Genomic DNA, 22,661 nt, shown 5'->3' on the forward strand with positions numbered 1-22,661 from the left:
TCTCTCTCTCTCTCTCTCTCTCTCTCTCTGTTTCTCTCTCTCTCTCTCTCCCACCATGGGTCTGTCTGTTTTTAGATCCGTCTCCGGGCCTGATGCCCGCTGCTATCAAATGAAAGCAAGCTAATCAAATTGTCTGAAGAGTCGGCCCTGCTCTGCCTGGAGGGCATCTTAATGACGAATCACACACATTATCAGACACATCTCTAACCAGAGCGCCTTTACCCGATCTCAGGAAGGTCGTTCGTTCTTTTAATTCAGCCTCGCTTGCTTTGTAATTTATGTAGTAAAGTTGTACTTTCGGCGCTATTCATCGGGTGGAAAAGGCAGCTGTGTTTTAGTAAACACACAGGACGAGATCCTATCACCTGTGATTAAGCCTCTCTTATCACTGGCTGCCAGTCAGTTTGGTAATCGAGTCGTAAGATTGCTCTGATCACCCATGTGCTCTGCATGGTTTGTTTCTGACACACGTGGCTGAATAGTCGACCCTTTCAGGATAAATCCAACTAATCAGGGATAAATAATATGAATTCCTTTTTTTTTTGTATGAGAGGCTTAAGACATCTTTAAAGATGTCTTGTAATGCAATAAACCAAGATGTACATTAGAGACATATGTCTTTCCACATCAAGTTGCTTCCCATGCAGTCCACTTCCCATCTTCTCAGTTTTACAGATCAAGATAAAATAAAAAGCAAATGGCTCTTGCATACTTGATTAATCCTTCAGACTAATGACTATTATTGAAATTTGTTAACATACATTTGTTGAGAACTTGGCTAAAATGAAGGAGCAGTGTGAAAAACTAAAAAAGTCCAATGATTTTTTTATTTTATTCAATTTTATTACAGGGGCATTATGTAAATCAACTTTTTGTTTTGGCAGTAATAGATTTAGTAACTCGCTTATAAATTTTACAAACCAGTAAACCGAACAGGCTAACTAATTAAGAAAATTTTGATCAGTGTTTTTTGGCCAATAAAACCGAGGGAAATGGAGCGTCCCATTTCTTTTTCGCTTTTTTTACTAAGCTTGTTTGCTGTGGTTAAACCCCTATAACCACCGACTCATCGGAATGGATTGAGAGCAGATTCTGATTATAACTTAGAACTTCCTCCTTGGCTCTGAGTTTTTGACATGTTTCTAATCAGATGCGCCTCATTAAACTGAACTCAAGGTTTTACAGCTGAAAATCCCTTTAATGACATTGAGTGACACCAACTATATCAAAATATATCTTATTAGGAAAAATGTTCCATCTTTGGCTCATTCGTGCGATCAGAGCAGAGTTGAACCTTGCCTCAGAAAATGGTCACCCTAATTAGACTCTTTCTGATAGCCATCCCCTGACTCAGAGTCCAGCCTTGCCAAGTCATTGGAACCACACACCGGGGCCAAAATGTTACAGAAAAATCCTGTTTGTAGATTATGTTTTTATGAAATACCCCTAGTTGTTTTTGTTGTTTTTCTTTTTTAAGAAAAGTTTGCTTTGTTCTCAGGAAGGGCATTTGGAGTGAAACTTTTCATCGTCTCCCTTTCAGAAGAATCTTTCTGAGTCAGTCTACGTTCCCTCTCATCCTCTGCTTTATATTCCGCCCATGGTGCAGCCGCAGAGATGCTGATCGGTTGTGATTGCTGCCTGCCAGCTGAGTTCTGCGTAGCCTCCGGGGAAGCGCCACCGCCCGAGACTTCACGGAGCTCTGGGGGTGGCAATTGAGCTTTCAGAGCTTCTTTTTTCCTCCTCTGAACATAGTCTGCTCCTCCCACTGCTACCTAGCCACTCAACACAGAAAGACTTGCTTCATATAAACAAAAAGCAACCTCCAAATCAACAAGCAAAGCTGGTAATTTGCTTATAAATTCCCCCATTTTCATTTAATTTACTTTCAGCAGCCAACAAACTGAGACCCTGATTATATAAGCCGTTGTCAGTAAGTTTAGAATCTGATTAAAATGCAGCAGGGTTTTGCAGTACTGAAGTCAGTGGATGGTTAGTATTGATTAGCCACTTCTTTAGAATAGCTTTGGTCTAAGTTCCAAGTAAATTACTACTTAAAAGATGTATTGTGGCAAATAATTAGCTTTCACTTATGAAAGGGGCAGTGTTATGTACTTTCTACGTTGCCTTCAGTTGTTAAAAAAATGCTATAACTTGCAAGAAATTTTACTTTTTGGTTTAACGCCTGGAAATTGGGCCTCTGTCACTTAAAAAACTCCTGCTCTTTCTGAAACTCCGCCTTCAGAAAGTCATCACAGCATCGCTCCTCTATTAACCCTTTAACAGGGTTTTTATCAGCGTTGCACTAAGAAACTTCCATTATGAGCTCTGCAGATGTGCCATTCTACCAGGTGTTTGCTAATTGCAGCTGGCTAGTCTGAAGGAGCCGAGTGAGAAAGTCGTGACGGAAGCTCTGAAGCTTGGAAACTGCAGCTCAGAGGACAGGCTGCATCTGAAAGGTGGAGCCAGGTCCATCCAGGCGTTTTGTACAGCTGAATGGTTTCCATGGGAGATTAAAGGATTTCTCAAACATTCATGAGAGAATCAAGGCAGCACTCCAGGAATGTTTTTGATGAATAACAGTATAATATGATGTAAAACTCAAAAATGTTGCTTTTACATAATACGGCTACTTTACAACAATGATTTTTAAGCTAATATTAATAGTATTCTGTCAATTCTGTTAAAGCATAGAGTTGAAACAACCCTTCCTTCTGCTGTTGAGCACCTCAAAGTGCTGACAGTCATTTATGTTAATGTGTAGAGCTGGGCCTCATGCTTAAAATTCATAAAACTCAAGAGCACAAATGATCATGCTGCAGAAGTTTTCTTTTCCTTCAGGCTCCCTCATTTGATCACGGCCTACCTTATCCATCAGAACCACTTTTCTCTCAAATCATTCTGCGTCCTCTACGAACCCGAGGCAGTTGTCAAGGACTGTATTTCGCCTGCCCTCGCAATAACCTGCCAGTTAGAGAGACGTGAAAGAGACGGCTGAAACAGACAGAGATGGGTGGCGGTTTTTGTAGCAGTCGTTGTAAAAGATCCCCGTTTGTTATTTTACAGTCGTAGCAGCCTGTGGCGTTTGCAGCTTTAAGCCCGTAGTGAGTGAGAACCTGAATTGACATACAGAAGTAGTGCTTTGCTAACAGCAGCCTTCAGCTCATACAGAGAATTTCTAATCATGTTGTACCCCTGAACCCAGCACTGAGATGTTTCTTCTGCATCCAACAGAGATAAAGCTCTTAACTTTATTATTCTTGTAATACTCATAAAACACACACTAGATCCAGCGGTTGAAGGCTAGTTCAAACACTCAACGCTCTGTTCTGCATTAATGAAGTATTTTCCCTTTTATTCAAAAGTAACAAGGCCTTATCAAATGTAGAAATACATTAAAATATGCATTCTGTCCTGATGATGAGACTCCGTTGAATTAAAAGTTCCTTATGAAAATTACCCATAAGCATGTGTTATATATACTTTACATTAAACCCACATTTCTGGTTTCAAATGTTTTTTTTAATTAGTCTGAAGTAATATTCTAATCTTAAATGTTATGTTTACGTTAGCTGTAAGTGGAAAACTATCATAATTTGCAAAATAAAGACTTGAAAATAAGAACACATGCATGTTATTAACCTATATTGAGATTGAGGATTGAGTGACTGAAATGAATGAACTTTTTGGTAAAATTCTGATTTATTGAATTGAAACGGCCATATAAAACGGCTGCAGTGCAGATATCTAAAGATGTAATAGTACTCAGTGATACGTAAGCCACACAGTGACTGGCAAATGTTTTAATATCCTTTTTTTGTAATAGATCAACAAAAAATATAGAATCATTGTTAAGTGGAAGGAATAGGATTCTACTTTCAAATGTGCAAATTTTAAGTAAATAATCTGTTTTCCAAAGATTCTTTATCTGAACATGTACAATAATATACTTTTCCCCCAACTCCCAGTTACACTGTTGGGATGTTGTGTTCAGAATGTTCATGTTGGTCTACTTTTTACAACAATGCATTTCTTTATGTTGAACTATTTCACAAAATCCCAACAAAATACATTTAAGTTTGTTGTTGTAACATGACAGGATGTGAAAAACCTCAAAGGTCTCTCTTTTTTTTCAGTAGAATGCTTTTGCCAAGCACCATGTATATTTAATGCAGCAAAATACATTTTAGTGGGTCTGTGGTCACTGCAATCAAGCCGGTCTTCAGTAAGAGTTTCTCTCCATCACAGGCACATTAATCTTTTTTCCTGTTTGCTGAAGCAGCAGTGAATGCGGTTGCCATTGGTAACTGTTTGGATTGAATGTAATTAGCAGAGAATAGGGGGTGGTTGTCACTGAGATGACAAGGGACAAAGTTGTTTTTTTGTTCACATTGAGACACATCAATAATTGAAAAAACAGTTTTATCTTTTTTTTCTTCACAATCTAGTCGATATTCTCCAGATGGACTAGCAGTCACTCTAAAGTTCAATGAATATATTTCAGATTTTCACATGGGCTTCTCAAGTTCTGTAACCTTTTTGGCTAGGATCTGGTTATTAAAAGTTATTTGAAACACATGAAAAATAATAAAATTATTATTTTATACCATGTCTTTTTTGCCATCTCTGATGGCCTCTAGTCCAAAATGCCTGACACAGGTGCTTTACATAAACATGTATCAATAAATGTAAATCTTGAATAATAATTAGTCTGCTAAAACACTGAACCACCACAGATCATGGATTATATTGCTCGACAAATACAAAATAACAACCAAAATGTCCACTAATTATGTTTTAATTTACTTTATTTTATTTGCTGAAGGGCAACATTGTGCATTAATAAACATTTTGAACAACACAAATGCAAATGCACCAATTTACAACCAAGGTTGATTTCCACCGTCTGTGTCACTAACAGATGCTGTAGGCTAAATTATTGAAAATTATAGTAGTAATAAAAGAGAGAGAAACCAACAAGGGAAGAATGCAACAAGATTAATTTACAATGCCACTAAATATGCCAAATTGTGTAGTTCATATACGTTTGACAGGATCACCTCATGTGGCCAAAGCATTAATATTCTCCCCATCACTGCCTTCCAGATAATTATTTACTTTGGGATTAAAAAGTGTTGACCTCTTACAGATTTCTTCAACAACAGTCTAGGAGATCCCAAAAATAAAAAAACGAAAAATTTTTAGCACTGCTGTCTGAAACTATTAAGACAGTGTCATTATTTAGAGTAAAACACATCCTGTACCAACACAAACCGAAAGGCCACTCAGTGAGGAGGAAGCCATTACTCTAAAGCCAGATTGCAATTTACAAATGCACACATGGACACAGACCTTTGTTTTTGGAGAGATGTCCTGTGGTCTGATGAAACTAAAGTGGAACTGTTTGGCCATAATGACTATTGTTTTTTTATGGAGGAAAAACCTTGTTCCATCCTAACTGTGAATTATATGATGCTACAGGAGGAACTGTTACTATTCATAAAATAAAATAGAACATTGAAGAAACATCTGAAGACATTAGTCAGGAAGTCGAAGCTTGGGTTCTGATTGGTCTTCCAAATGGACAATAACCGTCAACGTACAGCCAAAGAAATTACAAAGTGACTTAAGAACATCACAATAATGCACCTTTCCCCTAACTCCCATTTACACTGTTGGAACCAAAGTCAACGTTTAGGTGTGGCCATCACAAAGCCCTGATTGCAACCAATATTGAATCGTGGGTAGATCTGAAAAGGTCTCAGTTCCACCATTTCTATCAGGAGGAATGGACTGGAAATTCAGCAAACTATTGTGAGAACCTAGGGGAGGAAAACCAAAATCATTCCGTTCAAAGACAATGCTACCAAATACTGAAGAAATGAATGTAAATAAACTTCTAATTTTGAAGACATTGATAATAATTCTCTTAAGAGATTATCTTCCTCGTAACTGTGACATTTAAAAATAGAAATAATGTTGGTAATTAGAAACATAAATGCTGTTTTACAGCAGAAAATCCAGACGGACAATGCCTGACTGTCAGTTCATGACCTTATGTTCAAACGTAAACAGTCTGAAGCAGACAAGTAGTTTCAACTTAGAATGGCCTCCAAAAATGTTTTGGAGAGGTTTAGTCAAGAGCAAAACCTCCTTCTCACTGACAAGCAGTGGCCTTAGAATCTATCCGTTGTGGTGGAAGTACAAAATCTCTGTAAAGAAAAGCGGATCAAACTTCCTCCACAGTAATGTAAAAACCTGCTTAATCGTAATTGTCAATAGTTTTGTCAGATAGTTTTGGATATCGCATAGCTTTTATCCACGTTCTCTGTCTGATATTAAGATTTGTTTGATGACTTACAACATTTTAGAAAGACAAAAAAGGAAAAACAAAATGATAGGGTAGATACTGTTTCGGTACTTTGGTACCGTTTAGAAAACCGAGCAGCACTGTCTTCTTACAGCCATAAACCCGCTCACTATTTAAACTGCTGAAACCAATGTGCCGCAAATTTCTGTACGAATACCTGGCTTTCCGCCACAGTGTCACAATTGCCTTGACAGTTAGGCCAGTCTCACTGTGGAAATCAGCAGACACCCTCCGGCTCGCTCAAAGGCCAATAAGCAACAGCCGAAGAAATCTTCAAATTTATTTCAAGACAATTTCACACATCCACTGCATGCTAGGCTCCCTCCAGACCCCCTGCAGAGACGCTCCAGCAGTGAAAGCCACAGCAGATTACTCTGTGAGTGAAGCAAAGTGACTGATCAAGTTGATTTCCTTAATTTTTTTTTTTTTTTTTACTATTTCTCCTTGTAGGGACGTAGAGGAGGAGTTGGAGGTTGTGTGGCAGGCAGCAACACGGGAGAACCAGCAGATGAGGGAGACACTGTTGGACACGAAGCTGAGCGGGGAGCTGTCAGCCTGGGCGCTTTCCCCTGACTTCCCTGCTCAGACTTCAGAGGAGGCGAGCAAATCCTCCCTGCTCCAGCAGAAGCACGGGCTGGATTTCTATTGCTGAAGACCCAGAGACTAAAGCTGGCGGCATCAGAACATCAGAGGATGGTATTGGTATCTGGGTCACGCTTTCTTTTGTTGTTTTTTTTTTTAAAACAAAAGCGCAAACAATCAGTAAAACTATAATTTTATTGATTGTTTGCGCTTTTGTTTTATAGGAAGAAATTTATCTTGAAAGCAATCCGTTGGCCTTGGAAAGCCCTTTACTGCACTTTTTATTTTTACATTTGACATAATATTTTACTTGATTTTAACATATTTGTTGTTTTTTCTTTTATAAAATGTGCCAAGAACAATTGGGCAAGTGAGCTGACGGGTTAAAGGGAAAGGTGAAATTTGACTGAAATGTCCTGAAATCAAAAGGCAGTGGTGCCATCTGCTGGACACAACTTGGCAATGACTCCATTACAGTCCTGACGGTCATGCCAGAGAGTAGGACAGTGACCAGGCTGTGTGGGTGTAAATGAATACACCCATCATCTGTACACTGAATGAACAGAAATAAGATCATTAATGTTAAACTCATTCAAATTTAAATTTACTTGAAGGAGATTAAAAATGCATATGTCAAGTGAGTTTTGTCTGATAGATGCAAAGAACATATTTTAGACATTTTTAAGAATGTTTATATATTTGTACATCCTAGACCTGTAATTTTAAGCCCGACTTTTATGATTGTAAATAATAAAGCAGCAATTCACATCTGGGAGCCTAATTTTCTTTTCTTTTTTTGTTTGAAACCACAAGGTAGCATGATGGGAGTTGGACTAAAACACAGATGGTCACAACTTCTGATAGATGTTATCAGAAAATATAACATAAAACAAAATTATGTATTTAGACTTAAATATAGTCCATGTGACTTTATGCTGTGAAGACTAAAATATGGTATGTGACCATAAGGCAGGGGTGCCCAAAGTCGGTCCTCCTTGAACCAGCATCCTGCATGTTTTAGTTCTCTCCCTGGTTTAACGCACCTGGATCAAATGATGGCTCATTAGAGGCCTAAGAGGAACATGGACAAGCTGAAAAGGTTGTTACTACCACCAGGGAGAGAACCAAAACGTGCAGGATGCCGACCCTCCAAGATCGATTTTGGGCACCCCTGCCATAAGGGAACATGTAAGTCAAGGGCGTCCAAAGGTGTCGTTGTGTACTTGTCAGATTTATTCTATTGTTCACATATAACATTTCAAAAATATAAAATGTGAATATATATGTTGCACATTCATAAAATATACCTTAAATGTATAACTACTCATAAAAATATTGATAAATGTAATATGGGTATGACAGGCAATCTAATGATATTGACATGTGAAAAAAATTCTATGGTTCACATGTGAGAATTATGAGATCACAAGATGTAAGGAACATTGAACACATGAAAAAAATACTTGACCACATGTGGAAATGTGACCCACATGTGAAAAATCACCACATGTGATTTTCATGTGATTTTTTTGTAAGGGGAACCCTGGAGAACTAAAATGATAGCGGGACAAATGAAAAACTTTTGCTGCACAAACCACAAATGTTTGACACCAATTTTGTTTGTTATAAAAATGGGGAGGCTGGTTGACCTTTCATTAATATCTTCAAAGACAAAGCAGCAGAAATGAACATTTTTGCTGCACAAATGTTTGACACCAATTTTGTCTGGTTTGTAGAAGGTGGGGGGGCAACTTGACTCAGGTAGCAAACCTTGTACTGCGTTTGCTAGTAGTTCAAATTAATTTCAACTACATACTTTTGAAAGAACATTCAGATTTTAACAAGCATTTTCTAAGTAGAAAATATTTCAGTTCACTCTTACTCAGTAACTTCAGTGATGTTACACCTCTGACATATTTTTTGCAGTTTCTTTAATTGTGACACAGGAACTGTTTCACTTAAGCATTTAATTTCCTGAGATATTGTCAAATCATTTTCAAGCAAAACTCTCAAAAAGAGCTTCACGTTAATTAGTTTTTGATTACGTTGTGTGACTAAATATGAACACTTAGGTTTTTTTATATTGTTTTTAATTTTTCAGCTTTGCATTGCAACACCTTGTGATGTGTTTCTGAGCCATGATTGAGCCGCTCTGTCAATCATCTTTCCCTGGGATCCAAGCACCTGGACCAGCTGACTTTTTATTTACATTATATGTCATGTTTATGATATTTAGCATTTGGAAACAGCAGGACCAGAAATACAACAATCTACCTGTAGACTTTAATAGCTACACGTAGATGTCTACAGTGTGATCCTGGACTCAGGATCACACTGGATCCCAGACCCAGTGTGAGGGTCCAGGATCACCCTCACTGCGGTGATCCTGGACTGAGCTGAGCCTCTCTTCCTCTCCTCCAGAGTTTTCATCACCAGTAAAGACAAACAAGTCTGACATCTCAGTAACTGTTGGGAAGTATATTGTATATTCATTTTCATTTTGTAATCATGTTTCTACTTACAGTAAAACTGAATCTCTTCTGTAATATTCTGCATTTCACAAACCTTTTTTCTCTCATCTTAGTGTTTACATTATATAAATTATTTGCTTGTAGATCAGGCCTTCAAATGAAGGCCTGATCTACAAGTGCAAGTGTTAAACTGCAACACTTTCAAGTAATACCAGCAAAGAAATATGAATATAAAGTAATGTCCAGTTAGTCATATACTGAATAAGCCTGATGATATGACTTCCACATTTTTTTATACCATATTTGATTTTAATCAATTCCCCCATCCTCAATTTCTATTTAAAAAATACAGAAAATACTTTCAAAAAGTGCCTTTATTTCAATAATCTCTTCTGTGTGTTGCATAAGGGAGTATTATGGCCAAGCTACACAAATTTTTAATTAGGAGAATGCAGTCATAACAGCAGAAGTTGTCTTAAAATTACAAGAAGTCGTTTTAATAATAAAGATTTAGATTGATCTGACATGACCAGCTCAGTCCGTGTGGTTCTGACACATTTGTCTTGAATACACATTCAAGGTGACGGTGATGCACACTGTCACCTCATTTGACCAGGAAAGCATTGAGGTAAAAAATTTAAAACAAAGCAAAATATACTATTTTCCAAATTAGAATTTACATTTGGAAGCTAAATTCAGCTTCGACTGATAGCTACTTGTTTTACACATATATATATATATATACACACACACACCAGTTGGTATATAATTAAAGCTACATTAAAGCTGATTTAATGCAACTTTGCATTAAAAGTGTCATTTAGCAAATTACACTTGCCAGCATGCCTAGGTGGACCCCATATGGGGAAAAAGTAGGGCAGACCAGATGGGTCCCATATTGGTTTGTCCGCGGGTTTCACGGTGGCCCCACATGGGTTTGTCCATGTAGGGCCCACGTAGGCTGTGGCCCTACATGGGCAAACCCATGTGGGGCCACTGTGGAACCCGCGGACAAACCCATATGGGACACATATGTCTGCCCTCCTTTCCCCCATATGGGGCCCACCTAAACATTCATAAGGACTCCTTCATGTACATGACAGATGTTATGTCATGTTTATGATATGTCATGTCAGTCTTATGCAAAGCCCATCAAATAAAGTGTGGCCGATCTGCCTACCTATTGATAGACCTATCTATTTATAGCTAGCTAACCTATGTAATATCATGTTTGTAGAGACACCGGAGCACCCGAAGAGAACTTGTATAAAACATAGGTTTAATTAATTTTAACAATAGACAAACTTCCCTCTCCTCAGCTCCTCCGGGGGATTTGCATAGCATTCCTTGGCCAGCTGAGAAACAGATATTCATTTGGGACTGCAAAGGGATGGGAATTTTACCCTTTTACTGTGCTGTTTGCAATTCTCTAGGAGGTGCACAGAGTTGGATTTCAGTGAGGGAAGTTTGACAGGCTTGGTATTGCTAACTTTCTGACGACCCAGTGAAGGTCTGGTTTTTGCGTCGTCGTGTTTGTCAGCAGAATACACCGATCTTCCCGTACAGTTCTTGGAGGAACTTCTCCCTGGCAGAGTCTCCTGAACTTCATGATAATCAGGCTGTTTGTGTTTCTCAAGGTGGATTCTTTTACTATTTTTACCTCCACACACTCTTACCAATTCAATTAAAGAAAGCATGTACGTATTTCCTTTCAATCTCACAAAGTTCCTTTTTCTCCTGCCGTTTAAATTGTATCTGGGAATCCCACGAATCAGTCAGAGACTTGATAGCTGCAGCTTTTTTCTCTTTCTCCAGTTTTTCACGCTTTTGCTCTGCAGCTTTCTGATGTTTCATTTCTTTCAACAGTTTATCCTCCATAAATGCTCTTTTTTTAGCTTCTTCCTTCTTTATAAGTGACAGTTGGTTGTACACTTTTTTTTTTTACGTATTTCACGACTTCTGTCCTTATCAGGAATGTCGCAGCCACTCTCGTGGTCTAGAAAACCAGATTCATACTGACCATCTCTTCCTTGCTCAGTAACACTGCGATACATTTCCCACTGCATTAATTCTGGGTTGTCCATATGTTTTTTAGTCTCATCCTGTGTCTTCAGTTTCTGGTGGGGATCCTTCTTCTGTCTTCTGTCTCCAATTTTCTCAGCTCGATATCCAGGAAGCACCCCTTGCCTTTCAGTCCTGTCCATTTCCCTCTTCTGTTTCTGTCTATATTGATATCGGGCAGCCAGTTCATCAGCCAGAGGCTTTTTCTTTGGAGTTTTCTTCTCCTGCTGATGTGCTTCATGTAGCATTTTGGCAGCCTCCTCCTTGGCCATATTGTTAACTAGCTTCTTTTGTAAAAGAGAGTCGTAGGAAGCTTCTTTCCTCAATATATCCTCTAAATTGTCATCCACAGTCTTCTTTCGGTCTTCCATGTTTGGCTCAGTCTCATCCTGTCTCAAAAATTTCTGTTTTTTTTCTTTCTTTTGTCTCCTCATCTCAATTTCCTCAATTTGATGCAGACTATCTGACTCTATTATGGCAGCCATTTCTTGCCTTTCAATTTCAGCTGTTTCCTTTTTCTTCTGTTGTTTATATTGAATTTGGGCATCCAATGTGTCAGACAGAGACTTTTTCAAAATGGCTTTCTTCTCCCTCTCCTGTTCTTCTCGTAAATTTTGGCCTAACTGCCGCTTAGCCCTCTCTTGAAATGGTCTTTCCTCCAAAAGAACAAAGTTGGCAGCTTCCTTCTTCTTTATATTATTCAGATTGTCATTTCCTCAGTCTCATCCTGTGTGCTGAGTTTTTGCTTCTTTTGTTTCTTCTTCTCAACGTCCTCCGTTCGATGCAAGTGTTCTGATTCCATCAATAAATAAGATGCTTGCTTTTTAACTTTTTCCATTTCCATCTTCTTATGCCGTTTAAATTCAACTTGACCATCCCATGCATCAGTCAAAGACTTTTGCATTTCAACTTTCTTTTCTCTCTCCTGTTTGTCAAGTAACTTTTGGGCAAACTCCTGCTTGACCATTTCTTTATAAAACTTTGACATTCTTGTCTCTTTATATCCTCCAGATTTTCATAGGCCATCTTTTTATATTTCTCTTGAAATTTAACCTTTTCAGGAACACTTTTCTCCCTCTCGTCATGTACATATTCTGACCGAATGCCTTCACCAACTCTGTTTTTGCCATTTTATTACGACTTGTTCCTCTGCAGTTTTACAGTTTTTGTTTACATGACAAAGACTTTTTAAACTGTTAGTCATGTTTGTCTATTTCAGAAACCTCATTGGATTTAGCTGTGGACAAGTTGAGAGCTTTTTGTCCCTGTCTGTCAATTTGCAACAATGTTTTTGATATATTTTTCTCCTGCTTGTCTTTCCAATTCTCCGAATCCTGTGCGTAAACATTTTATGGTTTAGGTCTCTGTTTCTTCTCCTGTAATTTGCGAAGTGCGGCTTTGTGTCTTTCTTTCAACCACTGGACTGTTCGAAATTCATTATCCTGGTCATATGCATGTCTGAATATCAATTCAGTCAACCGAACATAAAAGAAAACATGAGCTTCCGCTAATGTAAGAATCAGTTGTGGCACAATTCTCCTGTCTCTCTTCTTTTGGTTGCATCATGGGAACAGGTGTGAAATCTTTTGTAATTTCAGGTAAGTTTGACAAAAAGTCGCTTAAATTAAAATCCTGTTCTTCAATTTTGACAATCTTGTTGAGTTCTTCATTTTTTTCTATCGTCATTGTTTTCATCAAAGGGATAATCCTCCTGGGTAATTGATCCTCGATTGTCTTTGAACTGAGAGCAACTGTGAAGTTTGTGTCCGTTGTCTTGACAGAGCATGCATGTTGGTTTAACATTTGACCTTTGTTTTGTGCCTTCCGTTTCTGTTACCACCGAATTGCAGCTTCGTGTCTTTCTTTCAACCCCTGTAATCTTCAAAATTCATTATCCTGGTCAATGCATGTCTGAATATCAATTCTGTCTTTCAAACATGAAATGAAATGTGAGCTGAAGTCAACGTTATAATCAGTATTGGTCGTGTTGTCAGGTTTGAAATGTTTTGTAATTTCAGGCAACTTTAAAATAAAGTTGCTTAAATTACAATCCTCATCTTTAATTTTGACAATCTCGTTGAGTTCTTCATTTGGTTCTATTGTCATCGTTTTTATCGAAGGGATAATCCTCATGGGTAATCGACGGGAATCCATCTTACGTTTCTGTCTCAAGGTAAAAAATGTACAATTCTCTATAAATTCGTTGGGTTCTGATGGGGCAAATGGAACATCACATGTAAAGTTGGGCTGGGACTCAGAGGCGGTCCTGCTTGTCTGTTGCCATGGTTGGTCCTGGGTTCTTCGCCTTTGGTCATGTGGCCAGAGGCCATGAACCCCCTACATATTTCCTTAAGTAGTGTAGTTTATCTGCAGGTGATATGTTCTTTTTATCAATGAGTGCAACAAATGAAGCTTCCCACTCGATGAACTCTATTGGATCGCCTGTGAACGTGGAGGGCTCGGGCATTGGCAGTCTGTTCATGGTGACACTGTCCTGTAATGCTTGGGCTAAATAAAGGACATCTGCTTGTGGAGGTGAGGTGGACACAATGTTGCTGTTAGGGACCTGAATGGGAGCAGAATCTATAGAAGCCTTTTGAGCTGCTCTGGTACAGTCAACATGGACACTGCTCTTGCTCTTCATCTCCTGATCATAGGTTATTAATCTAGGTCATGCAGCCTTTAACTCCTTTTCAGCCTTTAATCTCTCTAACTCACATTTTTGAGATTCTAACTCCTTTCTCTGTCTTTCCTCCAAAAGTTGAATCCGTTCTCTTTGTTTTTCTTCTTCTAATAACATTTTATACTCTGCCTCTTTGGCTGCTAACTCTGCTGCAGCCTCTGCTCTCTTTGCAGCTACTACTGACCTGGTAGAGTTTGAATTACTGGCAGCTGAGCCAGTAATTCTCAATTACTGGCTATGCTCAATAAATTTACATTGAGCATAGTCTGGATCAAGAAGTTCATGTAGACGTGCCTTCACTTTCCCACTGTCAGTCTTCTATGCCTGAGAGTCTTTCATATGCAACTCTGATAATGTCATTGGTGACTGCTTGGTATGCATCTATAAGTCGCCTTGTGTCACTGCAGGGAGTAATGATTTCCCTTATTTCTGTGTATAACTTTATGACATTATCTATTTCCTTTTCTAAGATGTCCATGAGTTAAGCAATTTGACTGTTTGTTATGTTTCCTTTCAATTGTTCTCTTGTTGTACGTACTTGCCTTTTCCATTGATCATAAACTTTGAGAAAACGTTTTTCCTTTTTGTGGGCTTCTCCTGATATGCTCGCATTTTCTCTGTAGGCCTCCTTTGACGAACAGAGCTTCGAGCCTCCTCTTCTTCGTTGACCTTTAGGTCCTTGGTGTAGCTACTTTATTTCCTGTTCAGATGCTTCCAGGCTCGATGCTGAGAGTGGGTTGAACTTCTCAGCTCAAGATGAAGCTCTTCTCAGCTTGGGCCAAGCTCTTACTGTAGCGTCCCAGTTGACAAGATGGTCTCTCAAACTGATGGTTCACGTTTCTTTATTCAGCAGCCTTTGTACGTGAACCGTAAGAGCTACAAACATACAAATAAAATACCATTAGTAACTCTTTTAAGCCGTTTTCGCACTGCAAGGAACGGAACGGAACGGAACGGCATGGAACCGGACCGTATGTCGGTCGGGTTCCACCCGTACAGCAGCCCTGCTGTGTTTGCATATAACTGAGGGCGGCATCGAAGCTGAACCTGACGTCATTATTTTTGAAACTAAACAACGGTTTCGATGCAGCGGCCGAAACCTTTTCCTCAGAGATGCGGCGGAAAACTTTCTCTTTCCTCGTTGACCGATCTAACTCATTCTGTACTCGTTCATCAGCGAGTAAGCGGAGGAAAAAAAAATCACCTCATCATGGGACCAGGTAACAGCAGAATATTGAGGGGAATTCATCGCAAATTAAAAATATTAAAAAGAGCCCTCTTTACAAAATACAGTAAGAACAGTTTACTGAGAGCCAACTAGATCCGATCAACGGCTGACTCTAAACCAATCAGCTGCAGCCCCGCTTGGCTGGTCCTTGGAGCTCCGGGTGGAACCGGATGGAACCGGGTTGGAACCGGGTTGTAAGTTCTAATGCAAACACGGCGGTCGGCCCTACTTTAAACCCGTCCCGTGCCGTTCCGTTCCTTGCAGCGCGAAAACGGCTTTAGTGGTTCCAACCTTTTACCTTAACCTAGAAACCTTACTTTATGTAATATCATAAAATTTACAATACATGTATTTAATTAACTCTAACATTTCTATATTACAAATGAATTAAAACGTATGCCAACTGTTTCAACTGTTCAACAGTTAATCAAATATTAACACTATTTCATGTCGAAACATAAACATTACGCTCAATACATACAATACTCTCATCAAAACACTCACCTTGTTCCCTCATCAACCGAGCGCTAACTAATTAATTATTTAGACCTTAGTTGGACTATTCCTTAGTTATCTCCCTTTAACTGTAACTCGTACGCTCTCTTACTCTCTGCACTATGTCAGTTATTGTCAGAAGTTTGTGTAGATCACTTAGCAACCGTGTCCCTTTAAAAACCCTTTCAAATTAAAAACATCGGTCGAAAAATAACAAAAATAACTCTTGGTTAAATGAGGAAACAACAACATAAAAAAATATACAGTATATAAGTCATTTACACAACCCATCAAAACAATTCCAAATAAATTCATTCATATTAATACAAATGTAACTTTTTCCAACAATTTAGACAAGCTTCAGCCAATGTGGCTCTAATTGATATAGGCTTTTGCAAAACACAATCACCTGGTTTCCCATTAAATCTGCTCAACAGTGTTTTCCTCATCAATACTTTTTTGATGAGGAATCTAACAATAGTTTCTAATTTCTTTTGTTGGCCACTATCAAGCTACGCCCTAAAGACGGCGTTCCCAGCATGTCATTTCATTCAACCTTAGCTTTGAGCACATGGGTGTGTGAAAACCACCTATGTGTATGTATGTACGAGCATGCAAAGAGCTGAGAGAGACTCCATCAACAGTCTTCATGCTTTTTTCATGTGGTTTTGTATGTTTTTCTCTCACAAATACAGCCTAATACAGAAAACTTATCATCAGAAACAACTGATGGTGAAGCAGGTGATGAGCTTGTTCAACCAAGTTCCATTGAACAACTGGGTAGTTTAAGTATTTCCAATTTATTAGTAATGTTCTTTGACATGTTGTGTTGTACCTTTCATGTTTATGTGCAACTTATTGAATACAACATGTGAATAATTAGTAATTGTAATTTATATATCCATCCATCCACCCATTTTCTTACACCCTTCTCCCTTAATAGAGTCGGAAGGTGCTGGTGCCTATCTCCAGCTAACGTTCCGGGCGAGAGGCAGGATACACCCTGGACAGATCGCCAGTCTGTCGCAAGGCAGTAATTCATATAATAAAAAATAATTCTTATTAATAAACAGGTGAAAGTAGTAGGCCTCCCTAGACTGCCGCCCCCACGACCCGAAGAAAATGGATGGATGGATGGATGGAGGACCTTTTACTACCTGTGTCTCAAATACTTCTACTCTGGAGTATGAGTGGTCATTCTCCTGCCTGGAGTATGACCACTCCTGGTCATACTCCAGGGTACGTTGGGCGCCAAGATGTGGCGCCCAACGTACAGGCGCCGGATCTTGGTGCCTGTACGTTGAGGTATACCCAGGTGAATGAGAGGGTAGCCTCCGTCTGCCTAGAGGTGGGGGGACGGGTTCTGATTTTTGTGCTTACTGGCCGAACAACAGTTCAGATTACCCACCCTTCTTGGAGTTCTTGGAGGGGGTACTGGAGAGTGTCCCTCCTGGGCACTTCCTTGTTCTACTGGGGGACTTCAACGCTCACATGGGCAATGACAGTGAGACCTGCAGGGGCATGATTGGGAGGAACCCAATCCTCCAAATTGGGAGGATTTAAAAGAATCTATGTTGGGTGAGAAGTTAAAAACAACACACCAACAAACTATTTTAAAAAATATGCTATTGAGCATCCTTTTAATCAGAAATATTTTCTAACTTTGCTCATTATTTTCTTTAATCTGTGTGCTGCTTTTACAACATTTCTTTAACATTTTTATAGATATTGTGAGGTTCGATGGCATTTTAAGTTACTCGTAGCTGCAGTGAATAAGAAGGGTTCGGTGAATGCGCATATGCAACTGGGGGGTTCGGTACCTAAAAAAAGGTTAAGAACCACTGAATTAAACTGTGGCAATAGCAACGGCATAGTTAATTTCTATCATAACTATAAGTTTCAGGCTCAGGATTTCTTTTTACTTTAAGGCCTGCAACCGGCGTAATAGCCTGCGTTAGAACCGGAGTAAATGGCTCCGGTTATAACCGGCTATAACGCCTGTCCTAAGGGTTCTCACTCCAGCTCTACAACGCCGGAAAAAAGCATGAAGACTGTTGATGGAGTCTTCAGTGGAGAGTCAAAACTTGTGCAGGTCATTTGGAAGAGAGCGTCACGAATAAATAATTCTGTTTTCCTCTAKCTCTCTTAGYTCTTTGCATGCTCGTACATACATACACATAGGTGGTTTTTACACACATAAAGCCCATGTGTGTAAAGCTAAGGTTGAACGAAATGACACGCTGGAAATGCTGTCTTTAGGGCGTAGCTTAGATAGTGGCCAACAAAAAAAGTTAGAAACTATTGTTGGGTCCCTCATCAAAAACKTCTTTTGATGAGTAAAACATTGTTGAGCAGATTTATTGGGAAACCAGRTGATTGTGTTTTGGACATTGTAAAGTCTATATCAATTAGAGCCACTTTGTTGGAAAAAATTGTTGGAAAAAGTTACATTTGTATTAATATGAATTGATTTTTTGGAAATGATTTGATGGATTGAAACATCTCCTTTACTAGAAAGTGTGAATAACTTCAGAGCTTTTCCTGGTTACCATATCAATAGCACCTGTTACACTTCTACCTAACTGATGATGTCACTAGGAACCAAGTCTTTGTGTCATAGATTCTATGACATCAGCTCTGAACCCTTTGCATATCTTGTTACATGTGTTCTAAAGCCAGATGTGCATAACCCAACGAATCTATAGAGAAAATGCAGAGGAACAACTCATGATGCAAAGGCAAAAATATAAGAGATTTAGTGAAGGCATTCGGTCAGAATATGTACATGACGAGAGGGAGAAAAATGTTACAGAAAAGATTAAATTTCAAGAGAAATGTAAGAAGATTGTCTATGATAATCTGGAGGATATAAGGAGACAAGAAGATGCCAAAGATGCTTTACAGGAGAAAAAGTTTTATAAAGAAATGGCCAAGCAGGAGTTTGCCCATAAGTTACTTGACAAACAAGAGAGAGAAAAGAAAGTTAAAATGCAAAAGTCTTTGACTGATGCATGGGATGGTCAAGTTGAATATAAACGACATAAGAAGATGGAAATGGAAAAGGTTAAAAAGCAAGCGTCTTATTCCTTGATGGTATCAGAATGGTTGCATCGAACGGAGGACGTTAAGAAGAAGAAACAGAAGAAGCAAAAACTCAGCACACAGGATGAGACTGAGCAAAACATGAGGGACCAAATGATAACATGGTATGAAATATATCAGAGTGTTGGTGACCTAAATGAAGGTTTTCAGTCTACATCAGTGTTTGTACAACATGAGAGTGAGATGAAGCTTCCTGAAAAGTTTAATTCTCTGGAGGAATCCAAGATTGTTTATGACAATCTGGACAATATAAAGAAGAAGGAAGCTGCCAACTTTGTTCCTTTGGAGGAAAAGCAATATAAAGACGGGGCTAAGCGGCAGTTAGGCCAAAATTTACGTGGGGAACAGGAGAGGGAGAAGAAAGCCATTTTGAAAAAGTCTCTGTCTGACACATTGAATGCCCAAATTCAATATAAACATCAGAAGAAAAAGGAAATGGCTGAAATTGAAAGGCAACAAATGGCTGCCATAATAGAGTCAGATAGACTGCATCAAATTGAGGAAATTGAGACGAGGAGACAAAAGAAAGAAAAAAACCAGAAATTTTTGAGACAGCATGAGACTGAGCCAAACATGGAAGACCGAAAGAAGACTGTGGATGACAATTTAGAGGATATATTGAGTAAAGAAGCTGCCTACGACTCTCTTTTACAAAAAAGGCTATGTAACAATATGGCCAAGGAGGAGGCTGCCAAAATGCTACATGAAGCACATCAGCTTCACGTAGCCTTCTCCAAGGCTTTTGCTTTGGAGAAGAAAACTCCAAAGCAAAAGCCTCTGGCTGATGAACTGGCTGCCCGATATCAATATAGACAGAAACAGAGGAGGGAAATGGACAGGACTGAAAGGCAAGGGGTGCTTCCTGGATATCGAGCTGAGGAAATTGGAACCAGGAGACAGAAGAAGGATCCCCACCAGAAACTGAAGACACAGGATGAGACTAAGAAACATATGGACAACCCAGAATTAAAGCAGTCGGAAATCTATCGCACTGTTACTGACCAACGAAGAGATGGTCAGTATGAATCTGGTTTTCTAGACCACGAGAGTGGCTGCGACATTCCTGATAAGGACAGAAGTCGTGAAATACGTAAAAAAATAGTGTACAACCAACTATCACTTATAAAGAAGGAAGAAGCTACCAAAAGGGCTTTTATGGAGGATAAACTGTTGAAAGAAATGAAACATTGGGAAGCTGCAGAACAAAAGCGTGAAAAACTGGAGAGAGAGAAAAAAGCTGCAGCTATCAAGTCTCTGACTGATTCGTGGGATTCCCAGATACAATTTAAACGGCAACAGAAAAAGGAACTTTGTGAGATTGAAAGGAAATACGTACATGCTTTCTTTAATTGAATTGGTAAGAGTGTGTGGAGGTGAAAATAGTAAAAGAATCCACCTTGAGAAACACAAATAGCCTGTTTATCACGAGGTTCAGGAGACTCTGCCAGGGAGACGTTCCTCCAAGAACTGTACGGGAAGATCGGTGTATTCTGCTGACAAACACGACGACGCAAAAACCAGTAATATTTGCAGACCTTACAGAGTCATGAGAAAGTTAGCAATACCAATCCTGTCAAACTTTCCTCACTGAAATCCAACTCTGTGCACCTCTCTGAGAATTGCCAACAGAACTGTAAAAGTGTAAAACTCCCATCCATTCCCAGGCCCAAATGAATAACTTTGTTTCTCAGTTGGCCAAGGAATGTGATGGGTTTCCCCCGGAGGAGCTGATCCAAGTGGCTTAGGAGAGGGAAGTTTGGGCCTCCCTTATTAGGTTGCCACCCCCATGAGAGAGAGAGAGAGAGAGAGAGAGAGAGAGAGAGAGAGAGAGAGAGAGAGAGAGAGACAGAGAGAGAGAGAGAGACAGAGAGAGAGAGAGAAATTAGGAGAGAGAGAGAGAGAGAGAGAGGTTTAAAATTCCCTTTATTTTACACTTCTTATGTCAGACAACAAAAAAAAATCATAAATACAAACTTAAAAAAAAGGAAAAACTAAAGATGCCTCATCCAATGTACACAAAACATCATTAATACCCCACTTGCATACAAAACCATCAATGTTCTTTGTCAACTTAAAAAGCTCAAACTCCACACAAATTCGAGCGATTATCAGTCTCTGAAATAAAACACAAGCATCATCGGTTTGATGACCGTTCTTATTGCCAGTTTCGCAGTCCCAGAAATAAAATTCAAAAGAATGTGAATAGATTTCTTTCTTGGACAGTACCGTGGACCATAAATAAAAACACAGTAAGAAAACTGTTCACCAAACCCACCAAACAAACGACCTAAAAGAACAAAAAGAGGCTTCAATCTTCAAACTCTGCAGAAGCTGTTATATGGGGTTGGACTGCCATGGCTGGATACGGCGCGTCTTCTGCTGAGGAAAGCAGGTCGTAAGGGATACGATAAACATCTCTTTCTGCTGAGAAAAGGCTCTGGATTTGTCTGGTCTCACCACGTTCTACCAATCTGTGCTAAACGCTTGGAAGATCCTCCCTTTTGAGAGAGAGAAACTGTCTGTGGACAGTCTGATGGGGAGTCTACACAGACTTGCATTAAGGATTAAAGAAGAAACGTGCATCTCTGCCAGTTTCCATCAGAGCATTTGCTGTTAACAGTACTCTGTCTGACCAATTCAACATTCAACAAATATATGAGATAATGTTTCATCTTGAGAACAATAACAACAGGAAACACTAATGCCAGGATTAAGGTGTGCCAGATACCTGTTTGTAGCTATGGCCCCATGCACAATCCTCCACTGGAGTTCACCCACCTGTTTCTCAATGGGGGGGTTGTACAGGGACCGCCAACAGCCTCCTGGGGTAGAGCTGGAGTCAAAAAACTCAAGCCGCTTCGAAACCCTCACATCCGGCAGAGAGCATAAATTCAGCATCTTCACACAGACATGATACAAAACTTTCTTCCCCAGGCCTTCAAAACAACCCAAAGGAGTATCTTGGAGAGACAACAATAATTTTGGCTCATCCTGCCACTGATCCACTGCAGGAGAGACGATCAGGGAAGGAAACATGTACTCATATTCATCATCCCATTGGTCAGACAGAGTACTGTTAACAGCAAATGCTCTGATGGAAACTGGCAGAGGGGCACATGCTTCTTCTTTCAGCCTCGATGCGAGTCTGTTGGATCGTATCTGTAGACTCTCCATCAGACTGTCCACAGACAGTTTCTCTCTCTCAAAAGGGAGGATCTTCCAAGCGTTTAGCACAGATTGGTAGAACGTGGTGAGACCAGACAAATCCAGAGCCTTTTCTCAGCAGAAAGAGATGTTTATCGTATCCCTTACGACCTGCTTTCCTCAGCAGAAGACGCGCCGTATCCAGCCATGGCAGTCCAACCCCATATAACAGCTTCTGCAGAGTTTGAAGCCTGAAGGCCGCGATCCGGGACATGATGTCAATTAGTCCTTGTCCTCCCTCCTCCACAGGTAGATACAAGGCAGCAGCTCTCACCCAATGACATCCAGACCAGAAAAAAATCCACTAGATTCTTTTGGAGACGATGTATAAAAGAGGATGGTGGTGTTACGACTGACGGCGTACAGTTGATTATAAATTATAAATCTGCAGGTGCCCGTCCCTGATTGGTTCCAAGAAGACGACGGAAATGTTCCATTGGCTGCTTTCCGGAGGTGACGGACATAAAA

At 39.6% G+C, this 22,661-nt stretch overlaps 1 protein-coding gene and 1 long non-coding RNA gene across 4 annotated transcripts in view; one reads left to right on the forward strand and one right to left on the reverse strand.

Moving 5' to 3' along the window:
• Positions 1–7,722, forward strand: part of cep89 (centrosomal protein 89) — a 47,099-nt gene extending 39,377 nt beyond the window's left edge. For 2 of the 3 annotated variants that reach the window (XM_017304171.1, XM_017304172.1), the window contains exon 18: positions 6,818–7,722. In XM_017304171.1, coding sequence (XP_017159660.1) covers positions 6,818–7,019 — 202 coding nt within the window. In that variant the 3' untranslated portion in view covers positions 7,020–7,722. The remainder of the gene's footprint in view (positions 1–6,817) is intronic. The other variant, XM_017304173.1, reaches the window with a different exon arrangement.
• A 2,958-nt stretch (positions 7,723–10,680) lies between these two features.
• On the reverse strand, positions 10,681–16,016 carry LOC108166163 (uncharacterized). Its single transcript, XR_001776426.1, has 2 exons — positions 15,897–16,016; positions 10,681–15,040 (listed from the first exon to the last, which is right to left on the reverse strand). It is a non-coding gene; the product is annotated as an uncharacterized LOC108166163 (long non-coding RNA).
• Between the last annotated feature and the right edge of the window lie 6,645 nt (positions 16,017–22,661).

This window comes from Poecilia reticulata, linkage group LG3 (genome assembly GCF_000633615.1).
Source record: "Poecilia reticulata strain Guanapo linkage group LG3, Guppy_female_1.0+MT, whole genome shotgun sequence".
Taxonomy (NCBI): domain Eukaryota; kingdom Metazoa; phylum Chordata; class Actinopteri; order Cyprinodontiformes; family Poeciliidae; genus Poecilia; species Poecilia reticulata.